General features: G+C 46.1%; 1 protein-coding gene across 1 annotated transcript in view; it reads right to left on the minus strand.

Annotated features, from left to right (window-relative positions):
- Positions 1-698: 698 nt before the first annotated feature.
- Positions 699-15,056, minus strand: part of TCOF1 (treacle ribosome biogenesis factor 1) — a 47,821-nt gene continuing 33,463 nt past the window's right edge. Inside the window, exons 13-18 of the mRNA XM_081180743.1 lie at positions 14,910-14,998; positions 11,712-11,919; positions 8,539-9,063; positions 5,561-5,628; positions 3,487-3,520; positions 699-2,556 (exon numbers count right to left, since the gene is read on the minus strand). Coding sequence (XP_081036869.1) covers positions 3,491-3,520; positions 5,561-5,628; positions 8,539-9,063; positions 11,712-11,919; positions 14,910-14,998 — 920 coding nt within the window. The 3' untranslated portion in view covers positions 699-2,556; positions 3,487-3,490. The remainder of the gene's footprint in view (positions 2,557-3,486; positions 3,521-5,560; positions 5,629-8,538; positions 9,064-11,711; positions 11,920-14,909; positions 14,999-15,056) is intronic.

Raw genomic sequence — 15,056 nt, forward strand, 5'->3', positions numbered from 1 at the left:
TGGGCCACACAGTTCCTGCAGTTGCCAAGGCCTTCTATGTGCAGATAGTGGCACATCCAGCCTCTGCCTATCTTTTTTTAAAGCCTGAATACAGATATTCTCTAGGTGTCAAAGGCAGAGGGGTTTGGGGGGGTGCATGTGGAGAACGATAGGTCTACAAGCCAAATTAGGATACCTCCCCACCTCAAGGCCTAACAATTAAAGGCACCATTAACTTTAAGGGGGAGAACAACACAAGTTTTTTGTGGGTTGGCTTTTTGTGTACTTTCCATCAATTTCTGCCTCTATTACTAGGAAACATTTCTGGGGCTTGACTTCTAATGCACCTTTCTCATTTCTCTTCTTTCTTTAGGAATGCCAAGCAAACAAGGCAGGCAGTAGCACCAGCTGCATCAGCTCAAGAAGCCCAGCTTATCTTTTCCAGTTTGCTCTCGTTTTTTGCTTCTGTATTGATTTCCTGAATTATGTTAGCCGCAACCACTTCTCAAATTCCTAGGCTTAAGCATTATCCTTAATGGAGGAGGGAAAAGTAGGTTGATTAAATATAATAGCCTGCTGAGCTGAGCCCTGAATTACCTTTTTAGAGAAGTAACCCTTGTACAACCACTGCTTTAGCAGCAAAATGCTTCAAGCAAGAAAGGGTGATGTTTTCCTCAATTATTCAGCTCATGCAGAGAGGATCTCTCTCCCCCCCCCCCAATAAACCCTGCAGTGATTCTTGTGGCTAATCAGGCTCCATGAATAGGGGAACATTTACTGAATGTATGTGAATAACAATAGGATTCTGAGACAGTGAGCACATCTTCTGCAATGAAATATCTGTTTCCCTCGAATGGGGGTGGGGGGGGAGAGAATATAAAATTGTTTTCCAAATATATTCTTCAAAGGTTTATTACTCTATGTTTAATTCCCCTTACTCTTTCCCCACTGGATTCCTCCTGATTTTAGATAAGTCTTACAAGAGGTAGAAGATTTCTACTGAACCCTTCATTTATTTGTTCTTTGGTGATCACTCATAGCCGAGTAAGGGTGCCTTCCATGAACACAGTCTTAACAGTGAAGCTGTAAGTGACTGTGGAGCCCAGTTCTGGATCCACACGTCCTTCCACAATGGGGACATAGGTTTCCAAGCAGGAGTTGATCGTGGTGAGGGTTTGCCAAACGTTTCTCCTTTTTGCTCTGAGTTTGTGCTTCTTTAAAGGGAAATTATCGAGTGTTCTTTACATACATGGATATGAACTGCTGTCATCCTGAGTTATGCTGGCTGGGGCTGATGGGAATCAGGGTCCTGATGGTCTAGAGGAATGGAGGCATTACCTTATGTAAGGTTTAAATATAGTTGTGAATCCTGAAACCCCAAATGCTGTACCCTATGGAGTTGGTTGTGTACCCTTTGCATTTGCTAGCATAGCCCTAGAACTTGCTTTAGTAGAGTTTCTAGCAAGAGAATACTGGAATTGTAGGTAAGGCTATATAAATCTATCTGGGCAAAGAACAGGCTTCTCCCGCATCCAAAGCAAATATAAGTGAATGTTTCTTCAATTACACAAGCAAGCCAGCAGAGTGGATATATATTAGTGATAGATGATAGACGAGCACCCACGCTTATGACATACTAATTATACCCTTTGAATATATGATCACTGCTTTATTAGTGAACTCAAAGATGATTTTAACTGTAAGTCTTTGTAAAGTTAAAAAAAATAAAAGATAACCTACTAATACGGGGCTCTTGTCCATAGAGGTGGATGACTGAGAGAAGACTCCAATTAACTGGTTAACAACCAAAGGGAGAGAAACGGAACATGCATTTCCATAAACCTTCCTGTGAAAACCACGAGGGCTGGAAGCTTGGCTCTCTTTAAGAACGAAACAAACAAATCACAAATACATGAGCCTGTTCAACACAACATGACAGCTGTGTGCAGCTGACCAAATCCTTCGAAATTGTTTAGCTGCAGCCAAGACATTTACACATTTTCAGTTTCCAAATAACACACATGTGCTTTTCCCAGTTACTATGGTTTTATTGTATACTATTATTTAAAAAAAGAAAGAGAGGGAGAGAAAAGTACAAGCCAACCTAGAATCAACAGGGTTTTGTACATATTGAACACAATTTCTGGATGGACATTGCAGAGACATCAAACTTCTTCCTTTAATGTAGTATGAAAAGAGGGGGAGGCAATCTTTTCCTTTAAAAAATATAACTCTTAAGGGTTGGGATTGGGTGAAGGAGGAAGTAGAGATAGCCGTAAAAGTAATTGCTGGATTCAGGATTATTCAAAGGTGTTTGTCTTCCTCACATTCCGTCAGTTACAGTAGCTGCATCTTCTCCATTGGCCAAGCAATCGGGGCATGTCTTATTCCCAAGCAAATAGCCAGATCAACTGTTAGCAATGCTTAGCTCTAAAAGTCACAGTTAAAAATAGTTATAAATACTGGAATCAAGTCTTTGACATTCCCATTTTCTTTTCTTTAAAAATATAAACAAACAGTTTCTTTCCCTTGAATGCTCCTAGCATATTTTTATTCTTTACTTCGTGCTTTAAGCCACTACAGGAAAGGGAGAGAGAGAGAAAGAAAGAACACATTAAAAATAAAAATAAAAACTACTGCAAAGGAGGGAAATTCTGCCAATGACAGATTTGTCAATGAATCGGAAAATAATTTTTCAAATGCATCACAAGCATCTTTTCTCGCCCTTGTATTAATGAGGTACTATCACTGCTACCAACCACCAGAAAACACCAATGACCCAGCTCCACCCTAGAGCTATTTGACTTTTGCAGAAGATGAAAGAACTCGAGGTACTTGAAGATACAATTTATTTCAGGCCTGACACATTCCAAAATAAACCTCCTTCAGAGCACACATTTTTAATGCCAATTCTCATTGAGAGCCTAACCCACTATAAAACTGCTATCGCTACGGAACTGCGTTAAATCCTTATCAGAGTTCTAAGTGGCTTTATGCCTGTTTCCCCAACCCTAGTGCCCTCCAGATGTCGGGACAATTCCCATAAAGTCTGGCCATTGGCAAAACTGACTGGGGCTGATGGGAGTTGGGAGCCCAAAAACATCCGGAGAGCGCCAGGTTGGGGAAATCTGGTTTATGCTCTTGATAGGAATTTAAAGCCATAAATTAAAAATGCAATTAAAAACAACCCAAAAACCTAGAACAGAATCATCTTCGTATACCTCTAAACTAAAAGTGATCCTGGAAGGAATAGGCCCAGCTGCCGGTGTGGGTGTGTGTGTGTGTGTGTGTGTGTGTGTGTGCAAGGCACAGGTGCCCTCCCAGAAATCAATAAAAATACTTAACTGAGGTTCTGCCCCCCTGAACAGGAATCCTGGCTAAGCCCATGCCAGCTGCCTTGAATGAGAGTATTTCCTAAGCAAAAGGCTCTATCCAGAGAAAAAGAGCCATCGGAATTTGCCAAATTGACATGAACTAATTGGCAGAATACTTTAAAAAGATACTTACCGGCTCATGCTGCTCCCTCAAGATCACCAGTTTTCTGAAAGAAATCCAGAACAATTTAGGTCTGTTGTTGTTTTTACGCCCCCACCGCCCCAAGAACTGGCACTGCCTCCAACGTCCTTGGCTCCCTTCACAGTACAGAGAACACAGACCCAGTTTCAGATGGTGAAACAGGTCCTTCCAGTTCTTCCTAGGCTCAGCTACTCATGCAACCATCTTTCCTGCTCCCAATCTCAAATGCTGGCAAAATAAGACTTAATTCTCCGTTTAAGAAACACAAAGCATGCTGGGAAAGGGCATCTCAAATCTTTAGTGCTCCGGTGCAAAACTTAATTCTGGGGTGGGTGGGAAGGGTGTCAATCTCAAACTCGTTTGGACTAACGGAAATTTCAGACTCCCTTGAAGAAATTATGTTAGCTCAGGGCAAAGTGCTCAGTTCAGGCCCATATTCTGGAGAGTCTGGGAAACAGTTGAAACACAATAACTCATACCATCCTGTCAGACAAATTAAGTAGCTCTAGCCTGGCTTTCACCTCACAGCCTAGTTTAGCTTTTAGGCCATATTCCAGACAACCAAGCAAAAGAAAAACTACTGCTATGCAAGGCTGAACCGAACTGCGTGTGTGTCACACCACCCACCTCAAGACCCTTAAACTAGTCTGCTGCTCTCAGGTATAGTGGTGAAAGCCACCCTGCCACTTGTGTTGAAGAAATCCCCAGCTGCCAATCAGATCGGCTTCTATAGATGGCATTAGGAGGAGGGGATGCCATCAAGTGGCAAAATGTCTTGGGAAAGCCCTGATTCCCCCCCCCCCCCGCCTCTTTTTTAAAGGGATTGCTTCATGAGCGATAAATGCATCCCACAGCCACGTAACCTAAAGGTAATGAAGTTTAGGAGGAAGCAAAGTTTCTTGCAATGCAAGTTTCCTATGAGCGTTGTCACATGCCAGCACCGCATCTTACAGTATTAGAATGTACCGCAGATTTGAATATGGCAGAATAGTAAAAAGCTAGTTACTAAGTATTGGCAGTCTTTCACTCATGTGGCAAGGACAAGTTATCTGAAACTAGCTGAATAATTTGGTTTCGGACCAAGTAAATGAACCCATTGTACAGACAGCACTGTATCCCATTGTACTTGACTTTTGTTAAAAACTCCAAGATAAGCAAAGTGAAAAGCTCCTCACAGCACTCACGAGGGACACAATATAGTTATGGACAATATAGGCACCCACCTGTATGTGTATATGTGTACATATATACAGTCGTACCTCAGAAGCTGAACAAAATCTGTCCGGAAGTCCGACTTCCAAAACATTCGGAAACTAAGGCACGGCTTCCGATTGGCTGCAGGAAGCTCCTGCAGTCAATCGGAAGCCGAAGAAGCTGCGTCGGACGTTCGGGTTCCAAAGAAAGTTCGCAAACCGGAACACTCCCGGGTTTGCGGCGTTTGGGAGCCAAAACGTTCGACTCACAAGGCATTCGGGATCCAAGGTATGACTGTGTTTGGGAGTGAGGGATGCACGTGTGAATGTGCCCCAGTGTTAAAATTTCCCTATACACACATAACTAGGGCGGGGAAAGAGAAACTGAGCTGAAAAATTCACTTTCAGAGTGTTTTCAAGCTGTACAGTAAGATGGACAATAGGTCTTCCCTCTCATGGATACAAGGAAATAGGTGGAAATAAAGCCACTCCACTAAAACAAAATTTAAGACAGACAAGACTGTTAACATGGGGCGGGGTGTCACCTCCATTCTTTAATCCTGTATTTGCATCATTGATATGGGTTTGTTGTTTCTACACCACCTGCATATAATCCTTAAGCTAAGGAATGCCTCTGACAAGGCTGTCTCCTAGCAACTTTGGAAATATGTAGACCAAATTGCGTAAGTATTCTAGGCTGCAGTCACACCTGGTTTTGGAAAAACAGCATAGTCCTGGAGCCTCTTCAAATGCAAACAACCTAACACGGATGGAGCAATCCTGTATAAGTCTACTCAGAAGCAAGCCCCATTAAGTTCCAGTGCTTACAGACAGGTTTACCCATCCAAAAAAGTTCTCTAGTGTCCTGTTACCTTCTTTTTCTTCTTCTTCTTTGATCCATCTGCGGTAAGAGACTCCAGCTTTTTGCTCTTCTTTTTCTCTATAAAACAATTTTGCAAGAAAGAAAATAAGAACCTGTTTTTTTAAATCTTGAGGTCAGACAAATTATTAGCCAGTGTAATCAAGATCTGCTTGGCTCTCCATAAACAGGGGAGGCTGTGGAAGAACAAGCTCTTCAGTCCTGAAACAATCTCATTCAGCTATGTGGGATCATTTCCTAGGTTAAGAAAAGAACTACATTTAGGTAACAGCATAAGAAGGCAACTCTCATCACCCCCGACCTTTGGCCATGCTGGTTAAGGCTGATGGGAATTGTAGGTTGGGAAAGACTGAGGAACGGGGGAACAAAGGCATGTTCCTATTATTTAGAGAAAGCACTTTCCCATTACAGATGAATCCTCTTTGGCAAGGAGAGTCCCTATACAAGGGTTTCCATCATTCACAATGACTCTTGTTATGGGCAGAAATGCAGCAAGTGGGATCACACAACAGGCATGGCACACAGCACACAAGCCCCCATTTAGCAGGGCTAGTGGAGCTACAACAGAAACACAGCGTCCTTGGAACTTGTGGCTCAGTGTGCCCTCCGTCACTAGTGAAAAAACAAATGAAGTTCAGGCCAAAGTGACCCAGCAACTGGAGGGAAGTGTTTGGCGTATACTGCATTCTGCACAACAAAAGCAATATACTTAGGCAATCTCTGTATATTAGAATGTACAGGCTACATGGGAAGGATCGTGGATGCAGTTTCTTACTGCAAAACCACTAAAATGGTATTTACACAAGAATTTGTGAGAACTTTTCAGAATCTCAGCGTTGCCAATGGGGGGTTTGCAAATGCTGGTGATCATCTTGCTCTTTGGGAATGTGCAAAATAAGCCACAAACATCTAGCCTTTATATATTAAATGACTTTCCAGTCATGTCTCTGGTTTATAGAGGGAGAAACTGAAGACATTCCTTGCACAGATATCAGACACTGCATTCTTTTTTGCATTAGTGATTCATTTGCCCAGTGCCTGGATCAATACAGCCATATGTATATATCCGTGCATAGCTGATTTTTCCAAAAGCTATATATGTTAAGTCAGAGCCTCATCCTTGCCCAACAATATAGCTGTAACTCAGCTTTGTCAGAAATTTCCCCTCCCATCTATTCCATTGCCCTTTCTCATCTTCTGCTGGAGGAGGACTGGAACAGTCTTTCCCTGTGTGAGGCAGCAGCAAAGCGAGAGAGAAATCACTATGGAAGTATACTAGCAACAGGAATGTACCAAATCTTAGCAGGAGCCTCACACAGGCTGGAGCTGCTCTTTTAACAGAGAATGATTAACAGCCATCCTCTCCCCACCCTCTCTGTGTGGTAACAGCAGCTCTCAGCACTTAAATGCAGCTTTAATACTGTAGAGTCATCAGCACATATATCCACGGCTTGCTCAATTACTGCTAAATGTCACAAGAACTAGCAGCCCTTGAAACTGAATTTCATTCCTCCTGTGAATCTATGCATGGAACTGGGATGGTACTTTTCCATTTGTTTTTAAAAACAGACCCTTTCCTATGTAGGACAGAAGGCTGTTCCCTAGCTCAGTGGGGCCACACAGATGCCTGGCCATTTAATGGCAGAGATTTCTCCTCTTCCTCCTGCCTTGCCAGGACCAGCAAAATGGAGGGGAAAATAGAGCTGGGGGTCAGAGTGCATGTACACAATTGGAATGTGCAAAAACACCACAACAGCAAGGGCTGCCCTTTTTATGGGTCATACATGCATATGGCTTCTGTCCTTTCCTGCATTTGCAGAAAATGGTCCTTGCTGCTCCAAATTGCACGGCAGAAATCCCTTACAAGCACAGTAGGAAGAGCTTTGCTGAGTAAAGCAGCCAGCTTATTCACTGGCAGCGAAGAAACTCCAGCCACACGACTGCATTGTTTGGGAGGCAACATTGCAAAGCAAAGGGAGCCCAGCCTGATGGACCAATTTATATGAGGATAAGGCACATGACCCGGAAGCTGTACGCCGGCTCCCTCGGCCAATAAAGCGAGATGAGCGCCGCAACCCCAGAGTCGGCCACGACTGGACCTAATGGTCAGGGGTCCCTTTACCTTTACCTTAGGCACATCAAGCTGGTCCTAAGTTTGAGATTTATTTTTCACACCCTGCTTTTTCTGTTAAACCACCACCAAAGCAGCTTACTATGCAACGTAATGGAACAAAATAGGGACAATACAACAGCAGGCCCTATTCAGATGCTCTACTTCTGCATTAAATCAAATCCCAGAGTAGTTCTTTCCCCTGACATTGTACAGGGCTGGTGTCTGTAAGGAGGCTGCGTGCAGCTCCACACATGAAAGCCTCCCTATCTTCCCTGCAGATGTTTGGACGGGCACCACGTGGAAGGACTACTCAGCACCTGTGACACAGCCCTGCCCCCGCCATTTGGCACAGAAGCAGAACACCCGAATAGAGACTGCATCAACTGAGTGCATCCACAACAACAGGGGACCCACATAGGCTATGGGGAAACAGGAGGATGAAAAGTTGGGATTGTGTTTTTCGAGACTCTCTGAACACAGGATTCAGAGTCAGCCTTCTGCGTAGCTTGGCAGAAGGGTAGAGAAGGGCAGGCAGCCACAGCCTGGTGACTTCCAGATTTGCTGGACTCCTGACTCCCATCAGCCTAGGTTAGCATGGTCAGTAGTCAGGGATAACAGAAGCCTAACCAAAGCCCACTGAAGAGACGGTCCTCTGCAGAGAAACCTGCTGGTCTGAAATCTTGCATCCTTTGCTTACTAACACAAATGCACACTAAGCTTTCTTGACAGCTAGCAATACCGCACGAGCCCATCTGGGGGCAGCAGAGTGTGCTGAATAGGGCAAGGGACCCCTGGGACTGTATGGTGTGTGTGTGTGTGTGTGTGTGTGTGTGTGTGTGTGTGTGTGGTGCTCTTACTCTTATCAGCTTTCTTTTCTTTGCTGCCTTTTTTCTTTGGTGTTTCGCTGCCGGTTGAAGACTTGTCTTTCTTCTTCTTCTTCAGCTTTTTCGGCACCTCTACACCACTCTTTGCTTTCAGCTTCTTTCCCTTCGGCTCGCCCAGGCCAGCATCCCCAGCTGCCAGCTTTCGCTTCTTGGACGGCTTCTCTTTTGCCCCAGCCTTGGAAGATTTGGTTGCTTTGGGACGCTTGACTGCCGCAACAGGGGTGGCTTGGGGCTCTCCCTGGGCGGCTGCACCAGGAGCTTGGGCTGCGGCCTCCTCTGAGCCAACTTGTGCGGTTTGAGTGCTGGCCAGCAGGGTGAGTGCCAACTGCCCTGCAGGTTTCCTTTTGCTGCTGCCGTTGCTCTGGGCCTTTGCGGCAGCTTTCTTGGCAGAGGCGGCTTTGGAGCCGACGCTTCCCGCTCCTTTTTTCCTTGCTGCGGCCCCCTTAGCCCTCTTGGTCCTTGCCACTTCTTTTCCGGAAGAGGGTAAGGGGCCAATCTCTGTGGAAACATAATTGAAAGAGAGAATGACTCAAGTGCTCTTGACAGCCTTACTAGCTGCTGAGAAGCTTATGCCTCTCCAATGCCTCCTACTTCCAAAGCACTGCGGCTCATGGGAGGTAAATCAGGCCATGCATCAAATTAGTAACCAAGCTTCTCGTTGAATGTTTAACAGCAGGAGAAAAAGGCCCAACTTATGGAGGGGCGAAGCCAGAAGGTGGTGCTGGGGGACTCTTTGAAGCCTTAGCCTTTGGCCTGTGGTCCCTCAGGGTTCTGTCCCCCATGCTATTTAACATTTACATTAAACTGCTGGGAGATATAATCCACGGTTTCTGGCTTCTGTGTTACCGCTATGCTGATGACACCCAGCTCTGTGTCTCCTTTCCGCCTAAATCCAAGGTAGGGCTGGGCAATGTTGGGTTTTCAACATTGCGATTTATCACCCACCAAACTCGCGGTTTGGCAATGTTGAAAGAAGCTGCATCAGCACCTGCCGGCAAGGCGTGGGGTGAAACTGCCTCCACTCTCACCACCGGAGCTGAGGCACTTTCAACCCCAACGCCTTGCGGGCTGGGGCCAATTCAGCTGGCCCCAGCCTGCTGCTCAGGAGTGTCTAAAAGAGCCCACACCCTGCAGCTGGCTCCCAAAAGCCAGAGGCGAAGTGGGGGATCTTTTGAACTTCTCCCTTGAGGGGGAACAACAGCCGCCCCCCTTCAAGGGGGAAGTGTTATGAGCAGCTGAGCAGCCCCGATCCTGCTTCTGCTGGTGGCGAGGGCAGTGGCGCACTCCTCAGCCAAGCAGTTTAAAGAGGAAGAGGGAGGAACAAGCTGTATGGCACCTTGCTGATGCAGCTTGTCTCTCCCTCTGCTGGTATGAAGGCAGACGATGGCGGTTTCACTCAGCGGTATATCGCTGGTGAAACTGCGGCTTTCTGAGTCCCTCTGCCTCCAGCTGCAGCTTGTTTCTCCCTTGGCGCTGGCAGCAGAAGGACTCGGAAGGCGGTGGTTTCACCAGCGATGTACCGCTGAGTGAAACTGTCATTGCGGTCTGCCCCTCATACTGATATATCGCCCAGGCCTAATCCAAGGAAGCTGTCTTAGATCTAAAATGATACCTTTCATCGCTAATGGCCTCGATGAGGGTGAACAAATCCAAACAAGACAGAGGTTGCCTAGGCTGACTGCCATCAGAATAAACCCAGAGTTTATCATAGCGTCCAAACCCAGTCAACAACAGCGTCCTGCAGTCCATGTTTTGCCAGCTTTCAGCAAGAAATAAAGTGTGTCTTTTTCCTATTTTAGCAGCTATGTTGTTTGACAGTTTGCTCATTTAGCTGGCCATATAACAATTTAAGAAAGCAGTCAGAAAGAGGAAAGGTAGGAGGACACACTTACTCTCACTAGCAACCCTGGGGAATGATCCACAAATCCAACACCTATCAGTTATTCCCTTCAGGTGTCCTGCCCAAGGGATTCCTAAGACCACACACACAAAAAAAGCATGCCTGATGTGTTCCTGACGGATGTCCAACAGGTGGCAGCAGAAGACTTGCTCATGCCGACTAGCCCTTATTTTAACGATTCATGTTCTTGGTCACAGAACTTTACAGAATCCCAGGACACAAACGGAAGCCTTGCACTTCAGACACCATGACTCCAAAGTGCTATTTTTTTAGCTTTTTAGAAGAGATCTCCCCCCACTTGCTTCTGAAAACCACCTTTTTGGTCAAAAACAGGGCAGAGCCCCCTAAATTGCCTAAGCCTAGGGATGTTAAAAGAACTAGATATCTCACGTGACACAGACCCCCATTTTAAAATGTCTGCCACCACCCCAGACATTTAACTGAGAAGATGAGCAGAAGTAGACTAACTGCTTCCCTAAAGTGGCAATTCCAGCTTACAGGCATCACTCGGCACATAGGCCTATCTGGCCACGCCATGGGTACCAGCCCCTACACCTGATGTCAAGGTGTGGGGCAGGTGAAGTCCTGGCTCAGCTGAAAGGGCAGGAAAGCACTTGCTAGGTCTTTCTAAGCCCCTTGCAAAGCTCTCTGCCAAGAGCCGCAAAGGCAGTATCTAATGATACTGTGCTGTCAAGGTGATTGACAGGTAGGCAGCCTAGGGTGGCGGGGGAAGGTAACAATCTGGCTTGCTGCCCTCGTTTCGTTCCCCATTCCTGTCCTAAAGAAAAACAAACGCTACGCAACACTTCAGAACACAGCTGCCATCTTCAGACAAGTGACCATAAGGGTGATGCTACGGCTATGGCGTGCAAGCTAAGAACAGACACACTGCATGGGGTTAACCCTTCAGTGCAAAATACTGTCCCCACCCACCTGAGGAGAGTCACTAAATATGTCCATGCAGAAATCCCTCTCCCTCCTCCCCCAGCAAGTGGAAGATGTCAGAAGTTTCATGCCACACTGAGTTTGGGAGGAGGCAAAAGTAGCAGCTGAGACTCATTGCTTTAACCCCTCCTCCTGCCCACCCCCCAAGCTGAGAAATGGGGACCTCCTCACTTTGTGCTAAATACGAGAGCTCTCAGGCGGTTGGGACAAGTAGACCTGTGCCCATATCACATCATGACTGATTTACTTGAACATTCCTCTCCTCCAGGCCTTCTGTAAGGATTCACCCTCCAAGACTAACCTGTCTTCTGCCCAACTATTTCCTTAGCATCGGCGTCCGAGTCGCTACTGTCACTGGAAGAGCTGTCGCCAGAAGCCACGCTGACGGGAGGACCACGAAGAGCAGAGGCAGCTTTTCTGGAACTCTGTTTGGATAGCGCAGGAGCGGCACCCTTCGGCAGAGTGGGCAGTGGGGTCTTTATAGGGCCCACAAAGCCCTTTAAGAGGGACTAGAGGAGGGCAGGGGGTGGGGAGGAGAGAGAACACATACACAAGTTAGGAACTGGAACTTATTGAGGGATGCTGCTATCCGTCTTCAAGCTGAAGAACATGGAAGTGGTACCTTACAAATCACCACCGGGTAGCCACTTAACTGGATACTTTTTCATAGTCCTGCTGCAATATTGACAGGTGAGAATCCAGGAATGTGGTTCTTCAACCTCTGTTTCTCTTAATTTCAATGAGGCACCAGAGCATTGGTGGAAGGTGGGAAGAGCATGACAAGGAATTGTCAGGGCAGGTTGAGAAGACAAGGCCATGTTGCCATCCGCCTGTCTCGAGAGACAATGGAGTGTGTCTCCGGGGGTGAAGTGCAACTGCTGCGTTAGCAGCACTGCAATGACTTCCCCGGGGCATAAGCCTGGGCTGTGTGTATGAAGAACTGAACTGCCCAGATAGCAAGACCCCACTCTCAACCTCGCTGATGTTGTCCAAAGGAAAGCAGAGCAGTATGCTTGGCACCAGCTTGGCTGCAGGAGTTGCTGGAAGGAGGCATACAAGGCTCCATCCAACTGTCTTAGAGACTCCATTCCAGATTTGTGGAATGGAGTTTACTCCTTAGCCCTTTCTTCTCCCAGGGGTTTAGGATCAGAATTTTCCTTCTCCTAGATGGGCTACCTTCCCAGGTTGACGAACCCCATCTGCCCTGGAGAAGACAACAGGAACATAGGCCTTTGGGTCCATTGGGTCCATCTGGCTCAGCTGAGCCTAGACCAGGGGTCATTGGATTCCTGTTCTCATCAGCCCCAGGTCCCATGGCCAATGGCCAGAGATGATGGAGTTGTAGTCCAGCACCATCTAGAGGTTGGCTCCTCCTGGTCTATACAGCAGCTCTCCAGGGTTGCAGGCTGGATTGAACTTGGGACTTTCTGCATGCAAAGCAGATGCTCAACCCTTGAATTATGGACGTTTCTCCAATTAGGCTGCTAATTCCTGCAGGAGGAGGGAAAAGTTTTGCAGGGAGGTGGGGGTGCTATGTACAAGGACATACTAGTGAATTAAGCTGTCAGGTAGAGTTATGACTAGCCTTAAGCCCGCTGGGACCCGGGATCATCTGCACCATCATTACAAAAAACATGGCTCCAAAAGGGTCTAGCATCTCCCCCACCCCTTCCTAGATGATCCAGTGGCGTGCAGTCTGTGGCCTAGAGGGATTAGCTCAGCTCCCCATTATTCTGGCAAGCCCAGGTCATCTCCTCCTTCACAGCCCCATTTTCTGCCTCTTATGAGCCCGTGAAGGAAAACACACGACGAGTCCCGCCCCTGCCTGCCCCAGTGAAGGTAGAAGCAAGGAAGCAGCTCACAGGCTCTGGAGAAAGCATAGCTGGAGCACAGAGACAGAAAAACCTGTCCAATGCTTCCATTCCCCCTATTGGGAGGCAGCGGGGGAGAGAGCAAGCATTTATGCCAGTATTTTATGTGTTTACAACACACGCAGTAAATTTGCTTCTCTGTTCTCTCCCTGTTAAGCACGCCTAGGGGAGGCTGCTGACCATTACCACACTCCCAGGCTCACATGCAAGTCTAATGCGTTGCAGATGTACAGCTCATACTATATGCTGCTCATAAAAGGACATTTTATAGCTTAGACATGGCTTAAATTGCAAATAAAGAATTGCTGCCGTTTGCCTAACAGAGCTCCCCTTGTTTAACCGTTGCATAGCCCTGCAGTTTCACCCTGGACCTCTCCCTTAATCAGGCAGGGCAGGTTAACATGAGGTCAGACACAGATATAATCAAGATTCTACTTCCAGGAAGCACCTCTCATTCCATTCAGCAGGTGCATTTAAGATGACGACACCTTTGCTGAACCTATTCCTATTATCAGTTTTCTTATGAGTAATTTCAATACCAATTTTTAATATAAAACGTACAATAAATGTTGAACCCATTTGTCCTGCACTAATATAACCTTACATTTCTTATCTAGTTGCATGCTTCCCTCACCCCCAATCTCTTCCCTTTCATACCCCATGCACTTATCTTACAATGAAGGAGCACGTTTTGTCATTTACAAACAAAATAAAACCACCTCACAAAACCACTGGGTCAGACTGAAAGGGGAAAAAAACACTGAAACACCAAAATTTTAAGCATCCAGATAATATCAGTATGGTGAAAACCCTCATTTAAACAAACTAACTTTATATTATGGGCATAAGGAGGTTTAAATATCATTATTTTAAAAGCCACTTTAAGTTCAAGAAAACAGTGCATCTTATCACGGGCTTATGATATCGGGTCCAACTTAAGACTGGGGGTCACTACAGACCCCAAGTGCTGTTCCTGAATACTGTAACTATGTCCTGAAACAACAAATTATCCTTAAAGCAGCTTCTTCTTTCTTTTTGTTTTACATTAAATTGGAAACATTTTTTAAAAAATTATCATTCTGGTCATGGATACAATACCAGATCAATAAATGTTGAACCCATTTGTCCTGCACTAATATAACCTTACATTTCTTGTCTAGTTGCATGCCCCCCTCACCAGCTTGCAGAGAGGGGAGACCTTCCTTTGCCAGGCTTGAGTAAGCAGCTGTAAGAACTATTTTTACCAATCACACTTAACATCTGATGCATTTACAAGACCAGTAAAATGCCCTTCTTGCTCAATGCAGTCTTCCCTTATGAAACTGTGAGACAGGGCTATTGTGTCTTCAAGACTGATCCCCAAGCCCAAGACTGCTGAAGTGAGCAAAACTCCAGTCTGTACGGTGTTAATAGCAGATAACCATGCAGCTGAATGGTAAAATCCACACCTTGCTGGCATTACTTATAGCTATGAGGCCAAGCCTTATAGTACTACCATCCATCTTGAAAAATCCTTTGGGCAGACATGCACCATTAAGACAAAACATCAAATGCAGCCCAATGGAATGTGTGCCAGTGTTAAGAGCTGTCTTCTCAGCATGCAGCCCCCATCAATAAGGAAGCAATACCTGCGAAGCCTCCTGGTCTTCATCACTGCTGGTTGCTTCAGATGAGCTCCCTGGCTTCCCCCCCACTCCTTGTTTCTGTGGTATGCTTGCTAAAAGAGAAAGAAAGAGGGGAAACTGCCATCTGTGGTACTTCTACTGCTGCAAAAC

The sequence above is a fragment of the Podarcis bocagei genome (assembly GCF_964188305.1).
Source record: "Podarcis bocagei genome assembly, chromosome: 2".
NCBI classification, from domain to species: Eukaryota; Metazoa; Chordata; class Lepidosauria; order Squamata; family Lacertidae; genus Podarcis; species Podarcis bocagei.